The sequence below is a fragment of the Neolamprologus multifasciatus genome, chromosome 4, assembly GCF_963576455.1.
Source record: "Neolamprologus multifasciatus chromosome 4, fNeoMul1.2, whole genome shotgun sequence".
NCBI classification, from domain to species: domain Eukaryota; kingdom Metazoa; phylum Chordata; class Actinopteri; order Cichliformes; family Cichlidae; genus Neolamprologus; species Neolamprologus multifasciatus.
Window position 1 is genome coordinate 5,218,563 of NC_140442.1, and position 25,542 is coordinate 5,244,104.

Below are 25,542 nucleotides of genomic sequence, written 5' to 3' on the forward strand. Positions count from 1 at the left end.
TTACAGGGATTTGTGTCTCCTCCTGGTCTTTCATGTATTTAGCAGATGACTCCTCTGTGAGGCCACTACAAGGCTAAGCACTGATATGTGGATGTGAGCATATGCCAATTAGCCAAAACATTAACAGGTTGCATGAATAGCACTGAGTTTCATGTTGAAATGCAATGTTCTGGCAGAAAATTTGCACGTTTCCAAATTCATCTTGATGTCATTTTGACATGTTGACCTCACCGCCGCCCTCCTACCATGGCAATGACACTCCCCAAAGGCAGTGGCTTCTACCAGAAAACAAACACAACAAAGTAGCAAAGATTTTGAGTTCCAGACCTGCCCAATCCAATAGATTGACAGAAGCCACATGAGGCAATCCACAGAACATAAAGTATCTGCTTCTGTCTACATGCGTGACACAAAGAGGTTTGGGCACATTGCTATATTTTCCCCCCATTCTTTAAACTAGATACTTAAATTTTTCAGTGCTAAATGTTATGTAAGCTCTGGGGTTTACCTCGTGCATGTGCTCAGTCCATGTGTACGCAGATAAGTTTGCATACTTGGGATGTATTTTCTCATCTCCATCAAGCGATCCCAAGAAAGGATCAGGAGTTTCAAGTAACAGGACCATCCCTTTGGATGGCCGGTACATCCAACCCAAACTCGTGCACCTCCCCTCTCTACTGATTTGGAAGTTAATAAGAGTGACACTCCGGAGATGCACAGGCACTTTCACAGGACGTCCCCGATTCATGCCAAACTGCGCCGTGAGAAACACGAGAATCATGCCCGTACCCAGGAAAGCAGGTAAGAAATCAATCTCACCTGAGTCTTTATGAGCATCGTGTCTTCGATATATCTTTCATGACATTTGAACTGTTGTAGTCAATATTCTAAAGCACGAGTACATTATACTGTGATGCATTTAATGACAAATACGGCAGTTCAAATGTTTGACTTTCAAATGTAATGTGACCCAAATGTTTGTGTTTGATTGGTTTTTTGTGTGTTTTAAATTAAGGTGGCTCAGGAGGTAGAGCAGGTGATCTGCTAATCGTAAAGTTGGCGGTGTGATCTTTGGCTGCAGCAGTCTGCATGCCAGATTATCCTTGATACTGAAGCCTGGGCTGCTCAGTGTGAATGTTAGATAGAAAGCACTTAGGCACGGAAAAAAGTGCTTTTGTGAATGAGTAAAAAAGCATCATCTAAGAACCAGTTCATTTACCATTCCTTATGGACTTTAAAAATTGTAATTACAATCTGTCACAGTGTGTTATTACTGATTTATTATGTGTTTTATATGTTGTTTATTTGACGTTGTTAAGTTAACTCACGCTGACCATCCCTGGACGTTAGCTGGGAGCCAGATATCCTTCCTCACCTTGGATTGTGCCAGTTTTTTGTGGTCCATTAGTCATGTCAACAAAGAGCCTCTCGCCGGGTGGTGCTCGTTTCGTCAATGTCACGGCCTCGCCTGCAGTTTCAGTGCTCATATTTCTCTGTCTTTCTTGTTTCTGTCCCTAAGCAACGTGACACACCCGTCCAAACGCGCCCACGTTGCTTCATTCTCTGTCTCCAGCTAGAGGAAGATATTTCATATAGATTCTCCATATCCTACCTGCTTCTTATGGATTTTTTCAGTGTTTCCAATTCCATAATAGCTTACATAACCCAAGTCACCCGCTCTCCCTCCTTCTCCATCCTCAATTGTTGCTAATCCCTCCTCTGGCTGCCACAGTGATGAAGTGTGAAATGCTGCACAGTAATTCAGGGACCAAAATGCAAACGCTCATCTTGGTGTTATTTATGGCTGTTTGATTTTGCCTTTATGTAACATACAGCACCCGCGGCTTCTGCAGTTTGTCGACTCCTGGAGGAATTAGTGCCATTAAAAGTTTCATTTGTCACCATAATGTACATGAATGCAAGCGTAATGTGGCAAATCTAACTAACTAATGTGATTAGCTAATCTTTGATGCATAAAAATACTCTAAACATAATTAAATAATTCAAAATGGAAATTTGTTATGGGAGCCTACAGGATAAATGAGGCCCTCTTCTACTTGTATTAGCCCTTCAAAAAGGCCTTTTCCTCCTGAGTGTACTTTATGTCCTTCCAATCTCCATCTCACATGTGCACTCGTCACCCATAGGGCTTCTAGCCAGGAAGTTTTGACACTTGACAGGAACTAGAGGGATGATCCTGGATCTCCCTCCACCTCATCTCACTATCTTCTGATCTTGCTGTCTCAGTGGGATGCTCTAAACCCGATCTGCGCAGATAGCTCTGTCCCACTGAGAGAGGAATCTGGGGAGGGGGCGAAAAAACAGGTTTACCTCGTGACACTCCAAAACAAACACTTCTTGTGAAACACTGTGAGAGTCGCCGTTGACCTTTCCAGCTGGACTGAGCTGAGCTCGAGCGCTCTTGGGGAGGGCACCAGAGTTTTAAGTCAAATCTTTCAGGGAATCTTTCTCGTTTTAAAACGGTCAACTTGCTGAAACTCCTCCTGAGAAATGGCTTCCTCCAGATATCCATCCATTACAACCTGCAGCTTAATCATTAGCCGTCCCTTTTATGCCACACACCTCACTCTGTTCCCTCCATGTCTCTATTGCTGTTGTGTCAAGTCATCAATCTTCTGGGGAATCTGTTTATCCCAGCGCGGCTTTCTTGTTCATCCTGCTGAGTGTAGACAGGAATCCAGAGAGGTTTAACCTTCATGGTGCAGCCAGAGATCTGGAATATTTCCAGCAACCCAACTTACTTACTGCTGGCTTGATATCCAAGATTATCGGAGATGTTCAATTTATTCCCTTTGGATAGTTGCCAGGGACATCATATTTGGAGATGAATTTAATGACTGTTGGTCTCTTTTTAATCTGTCCAATAGCAATTCCAGTAAAAATCGGAATGAAGGCTTTTCTTGTATTGCGTCCCCATCCCACCTGCTGTGTCCCTTTCTGAAAGAGCTCAAAGGACGAGGGAAAGAAAGACCGATGAAGTGATCTGTCACCAGCGACTTTCTGCTCCCACAGTTTCCAATGATGACTTCATGACCTTCACAATATCCTGCTTCGTCTTGCCAAATCTCTGTCTGCCCCATCCATCAATGGTGCAGCATTATGCGCACGCATCAGTCTATTAAAACGTTTGAGCTTGTGCATTGTAAACTGGCAGGCTTGCTGTTGAAGTCAATCATGACATGTGGACAATATCCAAACTCAAACCTCGTCTGTAACTGAATCCTGCTACTCAGTAGGGTTTAATTAATATGTCTGCATGCTCAGCCAATTATCAAATTCGCTGGCCGTAGTGATGTTGATCAGGTAATTGTTCTTGGCGTAATGCGCTCCTGCAAAACAATACCTCAGCATATATTTAGGTTTTAATTAAAGCACCCAGTGACACACATTACTTTACATATTGAGGAAAAGCCAACACATTTAAAGTTGGCCCACTCCTCTTCTGGAAACCCTACCCTACCTCGGTGCATTAGCCACAGTAAAGAGAATTGCAAGCCAACACATTTCAGAGAAAGCAATGCCACCCCTTCAATTATATCTGATGTTTGCAGGTGTTATGCCAGGCCATCATTTGTCCTTCTGGTTGTCACGCTGCTGGCATCCTCCCCAGTGGAGGGTCCCACAGGTCGTAGAGGTAAAGTTTCCCCAGGCTCAGATATGTGTCGGATTCTCCTCTTCAGACATAGGGACCCTGTGGGCTCAGAAGTCACCTTTCTAAAGACATGGGATCCAGTGCATTTGCATTCCTGTTAATAATCTAAACTACACACAGGAGAACCATTATAATCAAAAACAGCTTTAAAGAGTTTGTAGTTCATCCCATTAACCCTTTAAGACCTACCATAGAACCAAGTCTGCCAGAGCTTTATTTTATATTTTTACATGCTGTGGAGCCATTTTTGGGAGCATTTCAAGTTGCTATACATCAATACAACCATTATAGCCCAAATTTTAATAATATGTCTGCATTAAGTCCATAGTAACGACATAAATTGCAAAAAAAAAGTGCAATAAACTAAAAAAAAATAATTGAAAATTGGTTTTGGTTTTTTTACATATATTTCTCGTTAGAGAAATTTAAGAGGTTTATCCCTCAAAACTTTAAATACAAAAAAGTTGCAAAAAATAGTTTACAACAACAGGAAATTTATTTTGAGTGTCTTTATAGTTTTATTTTTGGGATACACCAATTTTTATATACTGCAGAAAAAACAAAAAACAATCCTATAATGCAAATTTGCAGAGAAAACAGCATGTGCATAAAAATAAACAATTTAAAGCAGTACAATTTGAGTTCTAAGCATCCCAGAAACTATTCAGAACAGCATAAAGTCAAATATGACTTTTAAAAACACCAGTATAGGCTTTTAAGGCCTACAAGTAAAAAACTAAATTTTCGTCACTTCCGGTTTCGGGGAGGTAATGGCGGACATGCGATAGTTCGCACTGACGTCTGTTTCAATGTAGGAAGTGTTCCGAACAGCTGATCAGATCGGCAAAGCCCGTTTCTGGAATATTATGTTTTTGTTCCTGCAAGCGCTTTTTATGCAATTTTTGCAAAGCTTTATGTGGAAGAAAACCGTGACCTAGGACAAACCAGTGTTGCCAACTTGGCGACTTTGTCGCTATATTTAGCGAGTTTTCAGACCCCCTTAGCGACTTTTTTTCTAAAAAGCGACTAGCGACAAATCTGGCGTCTTTTTCTGGTATTATTGGAGACTTATTTATTTTGACGTGAAAGTGCGGGTTGCTCTTAAGACACCTGTGCGTCCAAACTGCAAATGAAATCGCGCGAGATTAGATGTGGCGTCAGAGCGGTTTGCACACGCAGTGTTACCAGTGTTGCCAACTTAGCAACTTTGTCGCTATATTTAGCGAGTTTTCAGACCCCGCTAAAAAAGACGTGAAAGCGCATATCGCTTTTACTCTCAACAAGCAGCGGGTGTTGTAACGCAGTCAGTTCTTCTTTTACTCTTATGCTGTTTTGTGGATCAGGTTTAAAACTACTTATAAACACACACACACAAAGTAACTCCACCAGAGTGCCTATTTCTGGTCACTTTTGCCGGTCCAAGCCCGGATTAAGAAGCAGGGTTGGAATTGTGACATTAAAAAAACAATAATTGCTAAAAGAAATTTAATTTGTAGTTCTAAATAAATTCTAAATGCATTTAGGATGTTTTTTACTCACTTTATGTCTCGTCCACGATGTTATTTCTCTCTCCAACAACGTAGGTTACAATTACATTAGCATGACCGATTATGCAAATTAGGTGATGACGTCATTTAGCGACTTCTAGCGACTTTTAGGACAGCCAATAGCGATTTTCCTTACTGAGGAGTTGGCAACACTGGGACAAGCTCATGGCATAAGATCAAGTACAACTCATCTGGTTTCATATGAAAAAAAAATTATTGCGCTAGCTTACGCGGTTCCGGTTCTACCGGGATTTAAAAATAGTTACACAAAACGGAGCGTGCCTGCTCCGGCCAGCTTTAAAGGGTTAAATAATCTATACAACAAAAGAGGAAAAAAAGGAAAAACATAAGGACAATGATTAAAAAAATAAATAAATATAAAAATCAACTAAACCTGGAGATATATAAAATCAAAGTGAACATGTATCGAGCTGAAGCATGAATTTATTCGATTTATCCTGTCAAGTTTATGTCCTTCCTCTGTTTAGGCTTCCAAAATGAGCTAATGCTATTAAAGAAGAAATTTCCACAAATTCATGTTCAAAACATCTTTGTATTGTGTTTAAGAGATAGTAACTGACTGAAGGCTAACTCAGCCAAGCTGTACTTTCATATGATAGCAGTTTGTACCACAAGATGATGCAGCAAGTCAGTATCACCTTTATTTAAACAGGCAAAAGAACAAATGGTGGTGTGGGAAAACGCTGCCCCCTGTTGGTAAAACCTTTAGTTAAAATTGGCAGACGGGAACTACAAACAGTACCTTTAACAAATAAAGTTTACAGGTATATGAGGATTTTTATAAAACAGGATGCACTGTCGCTGCGTAAAACACCCAACAAATATTTAAAGGAGTTAAAATCAACTAATCAAATTACGTCATAATACTGAAGTTAAAAATACTCCTGCACTGGATGCTTTTATTTTCTTACATTATTTTTAATTCAAGACTTTTTATGAAGCCTGCAACTGGGACTGAATAAGTATACAACAATGTAAAAGTAATTTAATTCTGGCCATTCAACAGATATTATAAAGCTTTAATAAAAGCACAACTTTCAAATTAAGTTTTTATGTACTGACCCATACAAAGCTTCCACTCTGCAGGAAGTACTAGATCACTAAAAGCAACGACTTATACAATTATAATTGAACAATCAACCCTTAATCTACACGTCCTCACCAAATGGCCAAGCCTTAAATCTTTACTATCATTTTAGTGGAGATGAATGACAATCAGGGATTCAGTCATAATACTGCCATAAAACTATATTTCAGTCTGTTACAGCCTTTTATGGTATAAAAATGAGGGGAGGGAGAGCAGAGTTTGAGTAGGGCGAGGTTTAGTTTAATTAAAATGTCTTGATTTTTTCTTTAAAAGTGAAAGAAAGCATGTTTTATGACTTCTTCTCATTAAATTTTCATAGCTTTGAACACAGTTATACCCTCCATATAGGATTTCAGAAAAACGAGCCTGTTCTGTCTTATTTTGTTAGACACAAATCAGATAAATACCGGGATGTAACAGTCTGTTAAATGAGCGTGAATCATAAAATAATCAAATCGTTTTCTGTGTGAAATCTGAGAGACGGTAACTTGACATACGCAGAGGCATGATTGATGACCGGACGGGCCGGTGAGGGATCACAGTTTTCTCCGAATGTCAGAAGACGCAGTGACTCACAAACTGGAGGAAGAACAAACGGAGAGCCTGTGACACGATAAACACGCCCACAGCGGTGGGAAGGAAAAGCATCCCTCAGAAAGTTTATTCTTAGAATCAGCTTCCTGTCATCAGTGGCCATGAACGGTGTTCCCAGCAAATGTATGCGGAGTCCCATACGTTGAAACCAGAACCTCGAAAAGCATGAGGGAACTCCATGAATCAGTGGTGAGCCGACATTTCACGCATACCCCTGTGTGATCTACAGTGTGTTGAGAGCAGCAGGTGATTAACTGCAGCTGCAGTGCTGGCAGACACTATGAAGAAGGTGCAGCCTGTAGAGGAAGATGAAAAGGTTTAAAGTAACCGCCGCTGCCATCCTGGGCGTCGAGCTTTCAGCTTTTTGTCATATAAGCTCATGTGAGAAATCATGTCTGAGGACAGGCTGTAATTCCATATACAGTGTCTGTAGTAGACAGCAGTGAAATGATGCTCTCGTTTTCTTTTCCAGGGAGAAAAAACAGTGCTACAGAAGGTAAAAACCAGCATGGAGTCCCGCTGTTGTGAAGGCTTTGCATGTGGATATTAATGCATTAAATTAAATCAATGTGTCATTATTTATCCACTCTTTCCTCTTCTTTTCAGTAACACTGCCACCATATGAGCCCAATATCCCCGAACCAACCACCAGGGCCGACTTCATGAAATGTAAGGCTTTTTATTTTAAAATTAAGCTCCCGAGTAAAGAAAAATAGATGAATAATTAATAATTAAGTAATGTCACACCATGCTAATTATTATTATTTGATTTTTTTATTCAAAAGAATTATGGAGCAAACGTATTAAGATGATCAAAGATTAAGATAATAATGGTCAAAGTTTGTACTGCATAAAAAGGTTAATGAAGGTGTAAGACTTGGTTACCAGATCACTTAATACCAAATTCAATTAGACTATTACACTTTTTAATATGTATTTAAAAGGTTATTACATGTGTCCCAGAACCAGTCGCTAACTACATTATTAAATAAATCTGTAACAGCATATTCACAAATGTTATATCCCACAGAAACAGCGCACCAGTTAAACGTCTAATGATTCAAAGTTGGCTCGTCACTTGCCAATAGTTGCTTCTAATGTTTATTATTATTATTATTACACCTATTTTTTTGGCTGTTGTTGTTTGGGGGGGGGGGGGGGGGGGGGGTTAGACCAGGCTGACTGTTAAAATAGGGCCAGTAAATATGATTTACCATGCTATACTCACTGCTCACACAGTAAGCAGCTGATTCTGAGAAAGACTGCAGGGGACTCTGCAGGGGGCTGACTCTCATATAACCCAACTTTTTTTTAAGCTTTTCCAACCCTGAGATTCATTCACTCACATTGCTGAGTTAGATTACATCATCAGGTTACTGATGTTGTCAGCAAACATGTATTATAACATGATCCACGTTGGAATAAATTATAAGTATAATATTGTATTTGCGTAGGTGTGTCCTCAAAGTGGGTCTCAGTCATACAGCGGGCCCACAGCATGCCTTAGTTTACCCTTTTTTCTTTTTCTTTTACTCAAATGGGACAATTTACAAAATAACTGTGCTGAATGAAATAAGACTTTAAAAAAAATAGCGACTGAGACATTAAACTTTTCTCAGACATTTCTACACAAACCTCTTTCTGCAACCTTAGACGATGCCCCTGCTGTCTGTTAGACAGAATAAAGGTTTATAGCACTGATTTTCTTTTTCAGACCCAACAGTTAATCTTTACCAAACAAAGCTAGTAATGAGAAGCAATAATGAATGAAGGAAGGATACAGAGAAGGATGTTAAGGGTGATGAGGAGTTCAGAGAATCTGACGGCACTGGCACTTCATGTTTGTTTGCTTGCTTGCTTGTTAAGGCATCAGTAGGGATGGGTATCGTTTAGGTTTTATCTGATACCGGTGCCAAACCGGTACTTTTGAAACGGTGCCGGTGCTTAAACGGTGCTCGAACCGGTGCTTAAAGAATGGAGAACACAAGCTTTGTCCAAAAACCTCTCATGTCCAGCTGTTTTTTTGTAAAAAGATAACAATGTTAGCCTTTTCTGCAGCTATAGGGCATATATGGTATCACTCTTGGCTGGAAGCAGTGCTTAAACAATGGAAAAAAACACAAATTTGTCCAAAAACCTCTCATGTTTAACTGTTTCCCACTTTTTCTTTGGTCATTTTAGCCTTTTTGGCCAGGGTGAAGGGAGTATCTGCCATCAAACAAGAAGGCAGCCGCATGTAGCTATGATGATGTTTGCTAGTTCACCTTACATGCATTAATGTAATAACGTGGTTAGCCTACTCAACGTAAATTAAACACGAACAACATTAAGCTACTCACGCAGAGAAGAACGGCTGCTGCTGCCATCATCATCCTCATCATTTCTGCTACACTGGCAGGGCTAGGAGCCAGGACTCTACTCTTCAGCTTTTTGGGGGATGTTGCTAACTCTTCGTCCGATAACAGGCACCACACCTGCAGTAGATGCGCTCGGTGTGAGGTCTCGCAGCAAACTATCAAATACGGCGCATTTCTCGGCTTTTAAAAAAAGACGCTATGCGTCGCCAGGTGTTTCATCGGATTTCAGGTGTTACCTCCTTTCCACAGTATCAGCTTAAAGCACTTGTTGCAGGCTGCTGAGTTTGCATATTTTGCTGTGAAGTACAGCCAGACTTTTGACCGCTTCGTCTTGGACATTTTTAATCTGTAGCTCTGCTCTAAAAGAACGTACGTACCTGGACCCGCCTACTATCCCCGGAAACGTAAAATGATTGGCTACAATTCGAAGTGTATCACATCTCAGGAAAAAAAAGCACCGAAATAAAGCACCGAAATGTGCGCTGCTTTTCGGTCTGGTTACTACCGTTTATGTCAGAACCGGTGCCATCATGGCACCGGACACCGGTACCCATCCCTAGGCATCAGCCTCAGCTTTAGCTGTTCTTCCTTAGGTCCGACCTACACACACACAAACAAGCTGGTTCTACTTATACAGGTACCATGTAATTTATACAAAAAATAATCATTCTAATAAAACATTACTTATCTTCTAGTCCCATTTACAAGATCAGGGTTATAAAGTTTTATAACCAGTCTTCTGTATATTACTTGTATTAACTTTTGGCCACATGAGCCTAATTTATATTGCAAATCAGATTTGATATGTTGGCTAAAATTCTAAAACAGTCTTCAATATAATACGTTTACATTCTTGTCACGAGTGTTTTTGTGATTATACTCATCAACATATAGGCCGACATCTTTCTAGCAGTTGAGTTACTTGTTGGAAGCACCAGATCACACAGCAATAATCAAGCTGTGACAGAATTAATGCATTTAAAACCAGTTTTATAGCCTCTGGTGTCATTCGTTTTAAACCACTGACAGATTTCCACCTGTTTAACTTACAATATCATTGATCATCTAATCCACAGCTAATGTGGGTGATTTTACTCTGCAGGGTTGAAACTACAATGTCCCGAAAAATGGATCCCAAAAACTGCCTCTTGAGTTCTTACCATGTTGTTTCATGGGGGTGGCTGTAGCTCAGGTGGCAGAGCAGGTCAGCCACTAATCAGAAGGTCGGTGGTTTGATCCCAGGCTGCCTCCTGGCTGCATACCAAATATCCTTGGGCAAGATACTAACCCCATGTTTGCCTACTGGTGGTGGTCAGAGGGCCCGGTGGCGCCTGTGTCCGGCAGCCTCGTCTCTGTCAGTGCGCCCCAGGGCAGCTGTGGCTACAATGTAGCTTGCCATCGCCAGTGTGTGAATGTGTGTGTGAATGGGTGAATGACTGAATGTAGTGTAAAGCGCTTTGGGGTCCTTAAGGACTAGAAAAGCGCTATACAAATGCAGGCCATTTACCATTCATGCAGGCTGTATAAATGAGAACCACCCTCTGAAAAATATCACTTTAATACTAAGGAAATTAAAGGAATGCCTGTCACACTGTCCACACACACACTTGGGATTAGGGATGGGTACCGGTTCTGACATAAACGGTAGTAACCAGACCGAAAAGCAGCGCACATTTCGGTGCTTTTTTTTTTCTTAGATGTCATACACTTTGAATTCTAGCCAATCATTTTACGTTTCCGAGGATAGTAGGCGGGTCCAGGAACGTACGTTCTTTTAGAGCAGAGCTACAGATTAAAAATGCCCAAGGCGCAGTGTTGCCAACTTAGCGACTTTGTCGCTATATTTAGCGAGTTTTCAGACCCCCTAGCGACTTTCTTTCTAAAAAAAAAAGTCGCTAAAAAAAGATGTGAAAGCGCATATCGCTTTTACTCTCAACAAGCAGCGGGTGCTGTAACGCAGTCAGTTCTTCCTTTACTGTGATGCTGTTTTGTGGATCAGGTTTAAAACTACTTATAAACACACACACAAAGTAACTCCACCAGAGTGCCTATTTCGGGTCACTTTTGCCGGTCCAAGCCCGGGTAAAGGAGCAGGGTTGGAATTGTGACCTTACAAAAAACAATAATTGCTAAAAGAAATTTAATTTGTAGTTCTAAATAAATTCTAAATGCATTTAAGACATTTTTTGCTCACTTTATGTCTCGTCCACGACGTTATTTCTCTCTCCAGCAGCGTAGGTTACAATTACATTAGCATGACCAATTATGCAAATTAGGTGATGACGTCATTTAGCGACTTTTAGGACAACCAATAGCGATTTTCCTTACTGAGGAGTTGGCAACACTGCCAAGGCGAAGCGGTCAAAGTTTGGCTGTACTTCACAGCAAAAGATGCAAACTCAGCAGCCTGCAACAAGTGCTTTAAGTTGATACTGTGATGCTGTCAAAGGAAGTAACACCTCAAATCCGATGAAACACCTGGCGACGCATAGCGGGTTTTTTTAAAAGCCGAGAAATGCGCCGTATTTGATAGCTTGCTGCGGGACCTCACACCGAGCACATCTACTGCAGGTGTGGTGCCTGTTATCGGACCCAGAGTTTAGCAACATCCCCCAAATACCCGAAGAGTAGAGTCCTGGCCCCTAGCCCTGCCAGTGTAGCAGAAATGATGAGGATGATGCAGCAGCAGCCGTTCTTCTCTGCGTGAGTAGCTTAATGTTGTTCGTGTGTAATTTACGTTGAGTAGGCTAACCACGTTATTACATTAATGCATGTAAGGTGAACTAGCAAAAACCGTCGTAGTTACATGCGGCTGTCTTCTTGTTTGATGGCAGATACTCCCTTCACCCTGGCCAAAAAGGCTAAAATGACCAAAGAAAAAGTGGAAAACAGTTAAACATGAGAGGTTTTTGGACAAAGTTTATGTTTTTACCATTGTTTAAGCACTGCTTCCAGCCAAGAGTGATACCATATATGCCCCATAGCTGCAGAAAAGGCTAACATTGTTATCTTTTTACAAAAAAAACAGCTGAAAATGAGAGGTTTTTGGACCAATTTTGTGTTCTCCATTCTTTAAGCACCGGTTTGTGCACCGGCACCGTTTCAAAAGTACCAGTTTGGCACCGGTATCGGATAAAACCTAAACGATACCCATCCCTACTTGGGATGATCCAGTGTATCCACCTTCTTTTTAAAAGGCATTTTGTGGATAAAGTTAAATTAATTATGCTAAAGGGTAAGGTGGGGTGGGTGGATAGGTAAGTAGGTAAACCTACATTTGCAGTGTTCGTAGTTCACCTGCCAGTTTAACGTAGCCCGTCTTTGAAGGATCACTTGTCACATTAATCAAGTCTTTCCTCAACTCTCGCTCCGAGTATCCCCAAAATGAGAGAATTTTTCACATTTACCCAGGTGCTATTCATTAATATAAACTACTAATACTCCCAATAACACACTGGATTTGACAGAGCTACATGGAAATTCACAATATTTTCCAAATCCTAATCACTCCAGGAGCACTAAAATTAAGATTTTCTCTTATAAACAATCAAAAAACAGCTAAGTCAGCTATAAAAGCTTGTATGTAGAAACTCAACACAACAAAAATTTACACATGTCAGAAAATCTGTAATCCGAGAAACAAAAAGAAAAGTGAAAAAGCAGTGGAGGAAGTAAACTGCGCAGCAGTGCTCCTAAATTGACCTCATGGTCAATGCGCTGCTTGTACAGTTTAACTCTGAAAAATAGACTTACAAGTATTGCACAGGGGTGGTAGTGGGCTTTTCACTGAAACTGGGATGGAAGATCTTATGTGGCAGTTCAGGGAGTGCAAGAGACACTGCAAAATATCAGTGACAAAACTCTCGCTGGCTGTTCGGAACAAAACAGCAGGAAGCGCATTCTTCTGTCAGATGAAACCAAGATAAAGTTATTTGGCTCAGAAGGGGTCCAGCGTGTTTGGCAAGAACCTAGCCACGACTTTCACAATGAATGCATCACAGTGCTGACAGTGAAGCATCGAGGTGGGAGAGTGCCAAAGGTTCTGGGGACATAGCATTTCTAGATACCCTTGGATAAGATTCCAGGAGCCTGTCAGAAGAGGAATGGTCCAAAACAAAACAGTTTCTATGTCATAAAAATATGACATTTAACATCTTTGGGTTACTTAAAAGAAAAGTAAAACAAAGAGAAGCTGAACACAGCTGTCTATGAATAATGATAGAAAACACCTGTCCAGATGTTTGGTGAGAAGGCCTGAATCTGTTTTAATAAAGGCAAAAGTAGTATTCAAGTATTCATGCAAGTACATGCACAAGGATGTACTTACGATGACAAAATAATGTTTATGTAGTGGAGGAGGGAAAATTACAATAATGTGGAATAAATGCAAAAATAGTTCATTAATATTACTATTTTGGGTTAGTGCCTCAATTAAATCCAAAGATATCAGTTAAACATACTTTAAGCCAAAAATCAAACAGAAAAGTTGCACATTAATACTCTGAAAACTGCAACAACAGAAATTTAAGATCAAGGTTTTTGTTTTCTTTCTCAAAAATCTAATTTCTGAGTTGGATTTAGTAGATCTCGAAACTTAGACGTGCAATTTTAAAGTTGAAAGTCTTTAATTTTGGGTTACTCTGAAAGACAGCCACCAGTCCATCACCAGCCTCCCGGTCTTAGTTTGTATTTTTGCCCTCCCCTTTCCTCAGATTGGATCCCCCTCTCTTTCGATGACAGAACTGCAGAGAAACTGTTGTGGATTTCAGAGGGCGGCTCTAAGGTGGCTCGTACATCAGATGCAGTGTGCCCTTATCCCCAGAGACCTGAGCGATACGACCACTCACCACAGGTAAGCTTGGGGGCCCATCAGAGAGGCAGGAAGTAAAACTAACAGGAACCAGAACTTTATTTAAACTTTTGGTCTTGGAACTAACATGTTGGTGTTTTTTTTTTCCTGTATGTTAAAATCAAAAATGACTCGAGCCTTCCAAATTAATATCTTGATCTGACAACAATTAAGAATCCAAAGACAGTTTTTACCATAATTAAAGACAAGCAAATTTAAAAGGTTCAGAAGTGCATCTACTGGGAAAAAATGTATTAGGAACATTACTTCATCAAATTGTCTGCAAATCGAATCAATAATTCTGCTCATCATTTAATTCTTGAAGCCATTTTTTTGTTGCTAGCTTACTTTCCTACTATGGCTCGTCTAACCTTTAGGTGCTGTGCAAGGAAGGGCTGCTGGGCCATCGAGGGTACTGGGAGGTGGAATACGACGGCTGGGTGGTGATCGGGGTGGTCAGCGAAAGCTCACCCCGGAAGGTGCAGGACGGACCCTGCGGCATCGGAGAGAACGAAACCTCCTGGGGTGCCGGCTGGTCTGGCTCCTGCTGTCAGATCTGGCACAATGCGGTGAACGTGGACATCCAGCTGCCCCTGTCCTCCACCATGGGCGTCTATGTCGACCAGCCCGCAGGCATCATAAAGTTCCTCTTGGTGGAGGGAGATGCTGAGAAGGAGGTGCGGCTGATTCACAAATTCAAAGAAAACCTCCAGGAGAAGGTCTTCCCTGGATTCTGGGTTGGCACCAATTCATTCTGCCTTATTCGGAAAAAGGATCAGTGACACAGTAGTATAAGCAAATTGGGGAAAAGGGAGGGAGGGTCACGTATCAATCTAAAAAGCAGGGGGAGATGGGGATCTTGTGATGTTTGGGGAACAAGTGCTGTAACCATTTCTGCTTTCTCTAGTGCATGAAGAAAGCTTCAGACTGTCCCCAGAGATGCCCAAATATCGTACTAACGGGCATTTATCTGTTATTTAAACTTAGAAGAATGGGCATTTAATGGTATATTTCAATCCAGCTGGGACTTTTCATGAGCTAGACTGCCTGTTTTATTCAGTCTGGATGTTTTGTATGTGCCAAATGTAGTCAATAAACTCTCCTATTGTGTAATAACACTGAGCTCTTCTATTATATCTGTGCGACTGCTGCCTGGCAGACTTAAACACAGAGCGCTGGTACACTCTAGAGGCCTTTTATAAGAATACATCTATAATGACACAGAAAGTCTTTTCTCTTGGTGTTGCTCCTTTATTTGAAACATAAAAGTAGTTAACGGAACATTTGTTTGTTTTTTCGAAATGTCACACGTGGACATTTATCTTTTCAGATCCACTCTACCTCTCTTTCACCCTCTCTCACGCAGTCTTCTCATTCATTCAATCTTTTCAACAACATATCAGGAGCAAAAAAGAAAAAAAGGGAAAAAAAAAGAAAAAACACATCTTCTAAAAATCAGTTTTGATTTACAATCATTCTATCAGTCAGTCATTCATTGGCAAAAGTAAAAGTAAAAATAGGCATGTTACGACGAGGTGCTGGTGTCCTCTGCTCTCTGCTCACATTATCTAAAGCCACAAGCTTCATATCAAAGCAACCACTGGTTTCTACCCCTTAGAAGGAATAGACTGGTTTCTATTGGGGGCAACAGCAGGCCTCTTGGTCATCTTACCAGGTAAATGATGGGAGCATACAGAAGGGAAAAAAAAAAAACACAAATGTGGCAACTTTAGCATGTTGAGCTAAATGACGGCGAGGCCCTGCAGTTAAATCTGACCTCGTCAATGATTAATGACCAACAGATGCAAACGTTTTCTGCGTTTAAACCCACAGATCTGTGCGGATCTTATAGGATTTTTTCAGGGGAATGTTGGATTTATGTTTTCTCCATAAAAGTTGAGACTCTCCCTGCTATTTTTAAACTTTAAAAAGGACCAATTTGCCTATTTACCTTCTTTGAAACACGAATACCTTTGCAGGTGTGAACTGAGAACCAGAGGTTAAATAGCACAGGGGCTGGCTCGCTCTTAAAAGTCACTGATTAACATGCGTCTAATTGGTTTACAGCAATGATTTAAAGACAGTTTCGTGTGCATAGTAAAGTTACTAAGCACCACCACCTATTGCAAATGATTTAGACCCATGTTAGTTTCCTCCTGTAATTCTGAGGTGGAGGTAGGAACCATTTTTAGCACCATATGCTGCCAAATTTGCGTAAAGAACTACCGAACCTCTTATAAAATTTACACCATATGTAAGGGTAGTTTCACAGTACAACTTTAAACAGTTTCACTGTAATGCTGACAGTGAAAAGAAACACCCCTGAACACTCCTAAGCTGAAATTATGGCCAATGTATCCATTTTTCCTTGTTTGTTTACATTTGTAAAGCTAGAAATGCTGCACAGTCGGGTGCTGCTGTGAAGAGCTGGATAAACGAGTTACAGGCCTAGATCCCTCTGTTGGTAAAGACATGTTAATTTTTAGCTTTGGTGGGGCTGATAGGTTGAACTGAGTCCATCAAGTTTCCGGTTTGCTTTCAGCTTTTCTGGTGTGAAAAGCTTTGCCAAACTGAGACGAGCTAAGCTAACAGTCTCCGGTTATGCCTCCACATTTAACAGACTTGAGAGTGGCATCGATCGAAAAAAAAAGCTTAACTATTAACTACCACATATTGCCTCATCTTCATAATAAAGCTAATACAACTCAAAGTTGGAACTTAAGCACAAAGAAGCAGCATCTATGATGAAGCGGGTACAGGCGGCTCTTCCCCAAAGTCTCATCACTTCACAGGTAACCTGACCAAAAGGCAAACGTCCAAAAAAAACACCAGGTACATGATTACACACCCTGTTTTAGTGACTTTTAGTTCAGTGCAGTGGGTCGCTACACAAACATCTCGAGGCCCAATTGTAATGTAGTGTCGTGGAAGCTAGTATTGACGAAGTGGGAGGGGCAGGGGTAGTGTTGAAACGTTATTAGTGTTCATAACCACATTTCTTTAGGAAAGTTACTCCACAAAGCATGTGCCGTTAATTTTGGTTAGTGAGAAATAAATGGAGGTATTAGCTTTTACACTGTGTCACATATTGTACGTCACATTTGCCAGAAAATCCAGGGTTCCTCCCGTCACTCCTCTCCACATTTCCTCCTATCCCTTTATCACTCTCCCTCTTTGTACTTGCCTCACTCCCTTTCCTTCCCTCCCTACACCCTCTCCTTCCCCCCTTCACTCAGTGCTTGAGAGAGAAGTCCCCTGTGTTGAGACGGGGTCGAGGCAGGGCCCCAAACATTTCCGTCCCATCGGTGGCTCCAGGGGCCAGCAGAGCCTTCATACTGGCAGCGATGTGCTCCAGGTCAGCACAGCCCGACTAAGAGACAAACACACAGGGAAAACGAGCGGTTAACAAGGGATGTGGACTGAAACTGACCGGTATCAAATATTGCCTTTCATGTTCATTTCCTGTACATTTCTGGTGTTCGACATTCCCAGCTCGACCGTAAACACTCTTTCTGTCAGTTGTGTTCGACAGTGCCGTCATGGCCATTAATGGGTGCAAATGAATAGCGTCTTTGTTTTAGTCTTCAGACAGCATGAAATATGTCAGGATGGACTGACACCAACGGGCATGAACGCTAAAAACAAAAGCCTGCTTAATTATCAAAATGTCATGACCCATTTCTTTTCAGGAGGTCTGTTTATCTATGCCCATCAAGCTGTTGGATCAGAGCTTAAACTGTCTGTTCTTAAACAGATTATAACATTCGTGTTTAAACTACCGTCTGCATTCATTCTGAATCAGAAAACCTCATGACATTCTAACATTTGATACCATTCAAATGTGTTAGTTACAGATATTACCACCAGATAAACCTCAGCTCAGCACTGAGTTGAACTCATGGTAAGTTATCCAACAATTCATTTTTTTTTAAAAAAAAGTGAAATCTGACATGAAACGAGATCAAACCATCAAAACATAATGTGTTTATTATCGTTTAAACCTTTTTAAAAGCACCACATGACTGCACTAACTATTCACAGCTGTTGAAACATTTCAGTTCTACTTGAATGTACCACATCTGCATATTCCTAATTATATCTCTGTCAATATAAAATTGTACTTAGTAGTCAGTATAATCTTTTAGTGATATAAGTTTGCATATTATAGAATCAGTGTTGCCAACTTAGCGACTTTGTCGCTATATTTAGCTAGTTTTCAGACCCCCCTAGCGACTTTTTTTCTATGAAAAGTCGCTAGCAGCGGGTGCTGTAACGCAGTCAGTTCTTCTTTTACTCTTTTACTCTTTTACTCTTATGCTGTTTTGTGGATCACAAGGTTTAAAACTACTTATAAACTCACACACACAAAGTAACTCCACCAGAGTGCCTATTTCGGGTCACTTTTGCCGGTCCAAGCCCGGGTAAAGGAGCAGGGTTGGAATTGTGACATTAAAAAAAACAATAATTGCTAAAAGAAATTTAATTTGTAGTTCTAAATAAACTCTAAATGCATTTAGGACGTTTTTTACTCACTTTATGTCTCTTCCACGATGTTATTTCTCTCTCCAGCAGCGTAGGTTACAATTACATTAGCATGACCAATTATGCAAATTAGGTGATGACGTCATTTAGCGACTTCTAGCGACTTTTAGGACAGCCAATAGCGATTTTCCTTACTGAGGAGTTGGCAACACTGTATAGAATACTGCATGATGACCCTTTTATGACTTAGACTGTTGTTGGAATCAAGACTTGCTTTATAAATTCTTTCTCACAGTGATAATAGCTGAGCAAGCTGTTATCATTTCACTCCTGCCAGGAAGAGGGGAGCTGGATGCTTTTATCTTCAAGAAGAGGGGCCACATCCTTCAGAATAACACACACACACATACACCTGAACCACTTTTATCTTCACTCCCTACATACTAACATTCCTCTGTTAATGAATAGACATATTCACTGTTGTATTACTTTTGTATATAAATAAAGGCAAGTGCAGGTACAAAGCGCACATCACAGGGCTCGCACTCTGGTGTGAGCGTTCTGTGATCGCCCTTGCAAGTAAAAACTGCAGCGTCTGTGTGTTTCTACCTTTAGATTCTTAGCTGAAGAAGTGTCTTTAGAATAAATCTCTTGACAATCTCCCACTATCCCCAACATTTAAAGAAGAAGTTAGAACCAGTCTGAACCGTATCAACCTACATAAGCACAACAATATGTCTGTGAAGGTTCTCAGTCATCCAGGTCATCGTAGTCAAAGGAGCTTGCAAAGAAAAGCTTCTTCAGTTCTAAATAGAATTGAACTGAAGAAGCTTCTCGGACGAGAGGTGAAACGTCTTCAAGTAACTTAAAGAAGTCCAGACGCTTTTCTTTGCAAGCTCCTTTGAATAAGCACAACAAGACTGCAGCTGTAACTGTGCTGCTATAAATTCAGCATATTCAAGATGAAGTAATGAAATACGTTAAAATGACTCTTTTTAAGAACTGCAGCGCTTGCACTTTTGGTGCAGCTCACATGCAAAGAACACATATCACAAACAACCATAAACTGCGCAGCCACCATCTCCCAAACAGATAGCTCTGGCGTTTCAGCTCAAGCAAAGCAGGCATCAATCATCCGCACAGTTGAGAGTTTCTCATATCTGACCTCTAATTCGTTCCCCCTCCTTTCATTTATGGCAATGAACAGGGGTTGTAAAACACGACACTCTCTGTGCAGCTCCTACACGTCACTATTTGATGCATTATGCATTTACTTATGCAAACTATTATTTGTTTACGTATGACAGCGTGTGGATAGATGCATGCCTGCGTTTGGCCCTGCAGAAACTCCACTTTTTCCTGGACTTGCTCTCCCAGCTGCCGTTCTGTACTACATAACTTAGATTATCTAGTAAGTTAAAGGTATCAGCCTCCAATGTATGATCCATCACACGAACTTAACATTGCATGAGTGCAGGCCATAGAGCTACAGCAGCAGACACCATCTGGCAAATTAAATTGTGGGGTGGCCTAGCATGTTATCTGTGATCGACACAGACGCACTACAAATAAATTCATGAGCTGCTGAACGTTGTTGTGATGCGATTTGATAACATTAGCACACAGATTCGTTTGATAAGAGCAGATGTGAGGTCACTGACGGGCAATCAAAATGAAATGCATCATTCGATTTAATAAAATTGAATTCTCTTTGGATTCGAATGTTATTGGACTGTTATTCAGGATTATGTAGGTATATTAGTGGGTCTACTGCATATTTATTAAACTGTATAATGCTGAAATGCTTAAAAAAAAACATTCAAATTGGTTGAAAATGAAACACTGCAAAAGGCACCACTAATTCAACCTACAATCCAAAGTTTCTGCTGGTTTATACTCTAAACTATCACTTTGCGTTTTATGTAATGTTTTGGTCCCAGTAAGGATTCTAACAATTTTTCCAGTTACCCGACTGCTCAGTGGTCAGTGCTGCTGACCCCTGTCTGTATGTAACCAACCATGGTGATCAACACTTAAGAGAAGTTAAGAGTTAAAACTAGTTAGTCTGAGCTGTAAACGACTGACTGGCTGCCCGCCGATCTCCATGTGTGACACAGAAGGTCAGATCATTTGGCCTCAGTGTCCGAGATGTGCTCACCCGTTCTCCACTGTTGCTGTCTCCCTGAGCAGCTCTGCCTCCTCTGCAGCCCCACACAGGCACAGATACAGGCAGGGAGCGGGCCAACGCCATGGGATGGGACTGACGGGATGAATACGCACCCTGACCCACAGCCATACCGCGCGACGGCGGAGGGGCATCCTCACTCAAGGAGCCTGAAACAAATTTAAAAAGAAAGAAATTCAGCTCATGCACATGTGCATGTGTACATATGATGCTCAGCATATTGAACGCTCACCATCCGTGCTCTCTTCCTCTCCATCAGATTCAAAGAACGGCTCACAGTCCCGGGAAACAGAGTCCTCATCCATAGAGAACACACCTGAAGCAGAAGGCAAACTTCGAATTGGAATAAACACAACACGTGCAAACAAATTGATTTCTCGTTTTCTTTTCCTAAATGTTTTTTGCACACATTTCAATACCATCGAAATGTTTTAAAACTCTTCGTTTTAACATTTCTGTTTCAGAAAGTGAAAACGGAACGAATGAAGCGTTTTAATGATCAAAAAACTGAAACAACCTGAATGATGAGCAACCTCCTCATTATCTAAAGTGTGTGTGGCTGGAAAATATGGCCAGCTCGTAAAAGCTCATAAAACGAGCAATTAAATAGTCCGAGGATGGAGAGTAATGGTGCCGGAGAGCCTGCAGGACTAAATGAGCTAATCACCACCAAGTCACATGTAGATATTTTGGGTTTTCCCAGGGATTTTCCTTTTTTGGATGACAATTAGAGACGGATTGTAAAAATTAAAAAATGAATAATAATAATTATTATTATTATTTGACAAATGTCAAAGACCTCTCACACTGAAAGATTATCATGCATTATATCTGAGCATGATTACAAAACTTTGATACATTTGATAAATACTGGAAAGGATGCACTGAGTTTACCAAAACACCGGATATCAACAAAAACACAGGATATCAACAAAAACACCGGATATCAACAAAAACACCGGATATCAACAAAAACACCGGATATCAACAAAAACGCCTCACACCAACTGAGCACGGTGGTGGAGGAATGATGAATGATGCTTGTTTTGCACCATCATTTGCAGGACATGGGCACCTTGCAGTCATTGAGTCAAGCATGAACTCCTCTGTCTACCCAAGTATTCTACAGTCAAATGTGGGTCCATCTGTCCAGCAGCTAAAAATAGCTGAAACTGGATCATGCAACAGGACAGTGATCTTAAGCACAACAGAAAATCTCCAACAGAATAGCTTGAAAAAAAAAAAAAAAGAACCAAGATTTCACAACGGCCCAGTCCGGACCTCAACATCACTGAAATGCTGTGGAGGGAGCTTAAGAGAGCTGTGCATAAATGAATGGCCACAAATACCATCTTTAGGCCTACAAAACAGACTAGGTAAAGACAACGTGTTGAATTTTTATTAAAATAATTCAGCAAACATAAAGTCAAACTACAACTGAATAAGTGTGGACGCTGACGTGGTTTTCATGTGTCCTTTTATGAAACCGATTGTAGTTTAATAGAACTTATGTGGGCATATGTATTATAATAATTGTTTAATTAAAACAAAACAAAAAAAGCAGAATACTTCAAGTATCACGTTTCCAGTGAGAACACAGTAAGAATCTGCATGGATCAGAGACACAGCGACAGATTACGGTGTCGTTCCTCACCTGCGCTTTCATTCCCATAGGGTCTCCTCTCATCCATGTCCTCTTCCTCTTCTTCATCCTCACCCTCTTCTTCTAAATCCTCAATCCCAGACCTCTGTCGACCTCGCTCGGCCTCCAACGCGCTCTTCTCACATTCCCTCTCTCCGGTACCGTTCTGCCCGCCGCCCTGCCCGGTCACGGCTCCTGAGCTGTAGATCGACGGGTAGTTTTGGGAGTACAGTCTTCCATTAGGACTGACTCCTCCCACTACAACGTCACTTGTTAAGCTCTGCACCAACAACAGAGAATCAAACACATTACAGATGTGAACTTTCTGAATCAATACCGCAGTTTGCTATCTAAAGCAAACAGTTCACTCACCCCCCTGTTTCCAGGGTCAGAGGTCAAGTCAACCACTAGCTTGGTTCCTCCCTCTCCTCCAGCTTGGCGTGTGTGCTTTTGGGCTGTTAGCATGGTTGTGGAGTGCAGCACACCGATGTCATCCATGTAGCGACGCGCCGACTCAGCCAGAAATCCCTGACCCCATACATTATAAGAGAAATCGCACTCCCTGGAAAAGGCACTGCCGCTCTCCCGCTTCCTCCCCACTTCTCCTTCTCCAGTCACCGACCGGAACTTCTTACAGGCTGTGAGTATGGCCAGGTCGCAGCCAGACTTTTGGCAATACACTTCTGCTGCAGAAAGTAGTGCCAGCCAGCTCTCTTTGTGGTTGTCTGGGATTTCGAGCTCGGATGACTGCGTGATGGAGGCCATAATGGTGCTAAATGCTGTTCACGGATTTCTTTGATGAGCTGATTTGATGAGACAACTGAGTAATACTAAGAAGTGATGAAGAGCTTTGAGGACTTGGGGGCACCAAACTTAACAAAATACTGACTTTGGTAGCTGTGGCGTGTCTGACTTTGCTCAAATGGCTGAAAACTTACAGTTACTCACTTGCTGGTGTATGGATAGTTTTTGCACTGATGAAGATGAAGGGGAAGGGTAGGACCTATTAGGCAGAGAGGCACTGGGTGACTTTGAGATATGACATACAAGGTGGTGTCCTTACACACTGGAGAGCCAGGGGAGAGAAGAGGTGTTGTCAAGTTGCTGGTGATACCTAAAAAAATATAAATAAATAGAGTTAGGTTAAATCACTACTGTTTTTTTTTTTCATGTGAACAATAAACACAAAAAAGTTGGAAGAATTTAAAAAAAAAATGCAGACAACTGATTGGCTCAATTTGTGAATTTGTGACTTTTCAAAGAACATTACAAAAAGACTTAAAAGTTCTTCAAGCACAATCCAAGACTTTAAACTGAGATCATAGTGGAATTGCCTCTAATTACATTGAACATCTGATGTTTAATGACAATTAAAGGATTCCAATTATACTTTAACCCCTTTAACAGCCACCACCAAATAACGTAGGGGTTGAAAGAGTTGCATATTAGGCAACAGCCACCTAACACAGGACCCTGGAAAGATTACCTAAAATTCAGCTTTGGTATTTTTCCACTGGATTGTAAGAAAATACATAAATCATACAGAGTACCAGTGCTTGTTCCTGTTACTGCATGTCACAGACATTAAAAACAGACTGATTTTGCAGGGGTTAGATGGGAACATTTCTCACGATTCACTAATTTTATATGGGTTTAGCTCCATAGTGTAGTGATTAACACATTCATTTGGCAAGCAAATGGTCAGTGGTTTCACTCTAGCCCGAAATACAAATCCCTTTGAGATATCAGCAGGAAAGGAAAACTCTTCCATATCAAAATAAGTGGTGATGCCATTTACAAGTACCTGTAAACTCCTTAAAAAGGGAAAGATGACAACCTAACCCTACCCCAACTCACTAGGTGGATGTGAAGAGGTTAACTGGGGTTTAGTCAACCTAGAAAACGCTCCCAAGTCAATCACAGAAAGTTGATTCTAGTTTTTTCAGATTGAAAAAGTCGGGGGGGGGGGGGGGAGTCTGGTGTACACAAGTCAACATGTGAGTCTCACAAGTGTTGATCTATGGATGTACCCCTACTGGCACCCAAAGATGGTCCCCAGACATTACAGCAGCTGAAATAACATACCTTAGCTTCCCTTTATACTTACACGAAGTTGTAACAATTGCATTCAAATAAACTGTTGTATATTAGTTCTTCGCGTGATCAACCCCAAACCTTCAACCTGCGTAATTATTTTATTAAGTTAAATATAATAAAATGCCATCCTAATGCCTTCCACACTGTTGCATGCAAACACGCTCTCTGACCAACATTTGGTTTTATGGGACCTGGTCTAATTTAGGTGTGTGCAGGTTAACGTGTAAACCTGCATGAATTAGTCTGACTGTCGCAGCCCCCACCAGTTCTGTGGGCTGCATGACACCTACCGATGCTAACTACTGTAGCTACTGCACCGCTTTCAAACCACTATGCTCGCTCCTGCTTCCATTTGCTGCCACCTCTGCACTGATTTATGTCTCATTTCTGAACTGCACGCTGTGGGCATTACTGCACGGTTGCCACCACTGCTGCTGCTGTTGTTGCTGCTGTTGGTGTTGTTGTTGTTGTCGCTGATCTTGTTGTTTAAGCAGTGTTGTGTGCAACCTCCTCATGATGGAAGCACACTTCACCTCCATTTTCGGGCTTTAGTAGGAGTCAAGATTTGGAAAGATAAATTACAAAAACGAGGTGAGAGCTTCACCTACCTTGTCAGTTTCTTTCTTCCACGCTGCCAGATGTTTATCGACCTTAAAGTTGTTTGAATCTTTCGTACTGTGCCTTCTGCCACAGTTTCTCTCCCCTTGCTAGGCTCGACACCAGCGAGAGCAAGCTAGCAAGGACTAATAAGGCCTTTTCCGGTCAAGAATTTCGCAATAAAGGCCTGTTTCGTCAACATTAAACGGCGTGCATTTTTTTTAAATTAAGTAAAATACAATTATTTAAAGTGAAATAATCTTGAACTCAAAGCTGTTGGTAAAAGAAAATATTACTTTTCGAGAAAAAGTATTTTTAAACTCTTACTTTACAGGCGGAAAAATCAGTATACAGTTACCCATTGTTTTTTAATGGGTTTTTAATAAATAAATTTAATACCTGCATTTTTTT

General features: G+C 41.0%; 2 protein-coding genes across 2 annotated transcripts; one reads left to right on the forward strand and one right to left on the reverse strand.

Moving 5' to 3' along the window:
• The first annotated feature begins 469 nt into the window (after positions 1 to 469).
• Positions 470 to 15,875, forward strand: LOC146519570 (tripartite motif-containing protein 16). Its single transcript, XM_085156735.1, has 5 exons — positions 470 to 801; positions 7,395 to 7,418; positions 7,529 to 7,591; positions 13,992 to 14,131; positions 14,506 to 15,875. Exons 1-5 carry the CDS (start codon positions 516 to 518, stop codon positions 14,908 to 14,910), a joined length of 918 nt encoding a protein of 305 aa, XP_085012861.1. The 5' UTR covers positions 470 to 515; the 3' UTR covers positions 14,911 to 15,875.
• On the reverse strand, positions 15,356 to 25,294 carry akt1s1 (AKT1 substrate 1 (proline-rich)). Its single transcript, XM_085156734.1, has 6 exons — positions 25,143 to 25,294; positions 22,810 to 23,551; positions 22,450 to 22,717; positions 21,028 to 21,111; positions 20,769 to 20,944; positions 15,356 to 17,498 (listed from the first exon to the last, which is right to left on the reverse strand). The coding sequence occupies exons 2-6, from the start codon at positions 23,200 to 23,202 to the stop codon at positions 17,361 to 17,363; spliced, it is 1,059 nt and encodes a 352-aa protein (XP_085012860.1). The 5' UTR covers positions 23,203 to 23,551; positions 25,143 to 25,294; the 3' UTR covers positions 15,356 to 17,360.
• Between the last annotated feature and the right edge of the window lie 248 nt (positions 25,295 to 25,542).

Bases quoted from the DNA above. Each gene is read 5' to 3' on its own strand.
- LOC146519570 (XM_085156735.1), top strand. From the start codon at position 516: ATGTGCTCAGTCCATGTGTACGCAGATAAGTTTGCATACTTGGGATGT. The intron at 7,592-13,991 runs GTAAGGCTTTTT...CCCTTTCCTCAG, and splicing joins CAGGGCCGACTTCATGAAAT to ATTGGATCCCCCTCTCTTTC. The intron at 14,132-14,505 runs GTAAGCTTGGGG...TCTAACCTTTAG, and splicing joins GATACGACCACTCACCACAG to GTGCTGTGCAAGGAAGGGCT.
- akt1s1 (XM_085156734.1), bottom strand. From the start codon at position 23,202: ATGGCCTCCATCACGCAGTCATCCGAGCTCGAAATCCCAGACAACCAC. The intron at 20,945-21,027 runs GTGAGCGTTCAA...AATTTGTTTCAG, and splicing joins AGAGGAAGAGAGCACGGATG to GCTCCTTGAGTGAGGATGCC. The intron at 17,499-20,768 runs GTGAGCACATCT...TTTGTCTCTTAG, and splicing joins ACAGCAACAGTGGAGAACGG to TCGGGCTGTGCTGACCTGGA.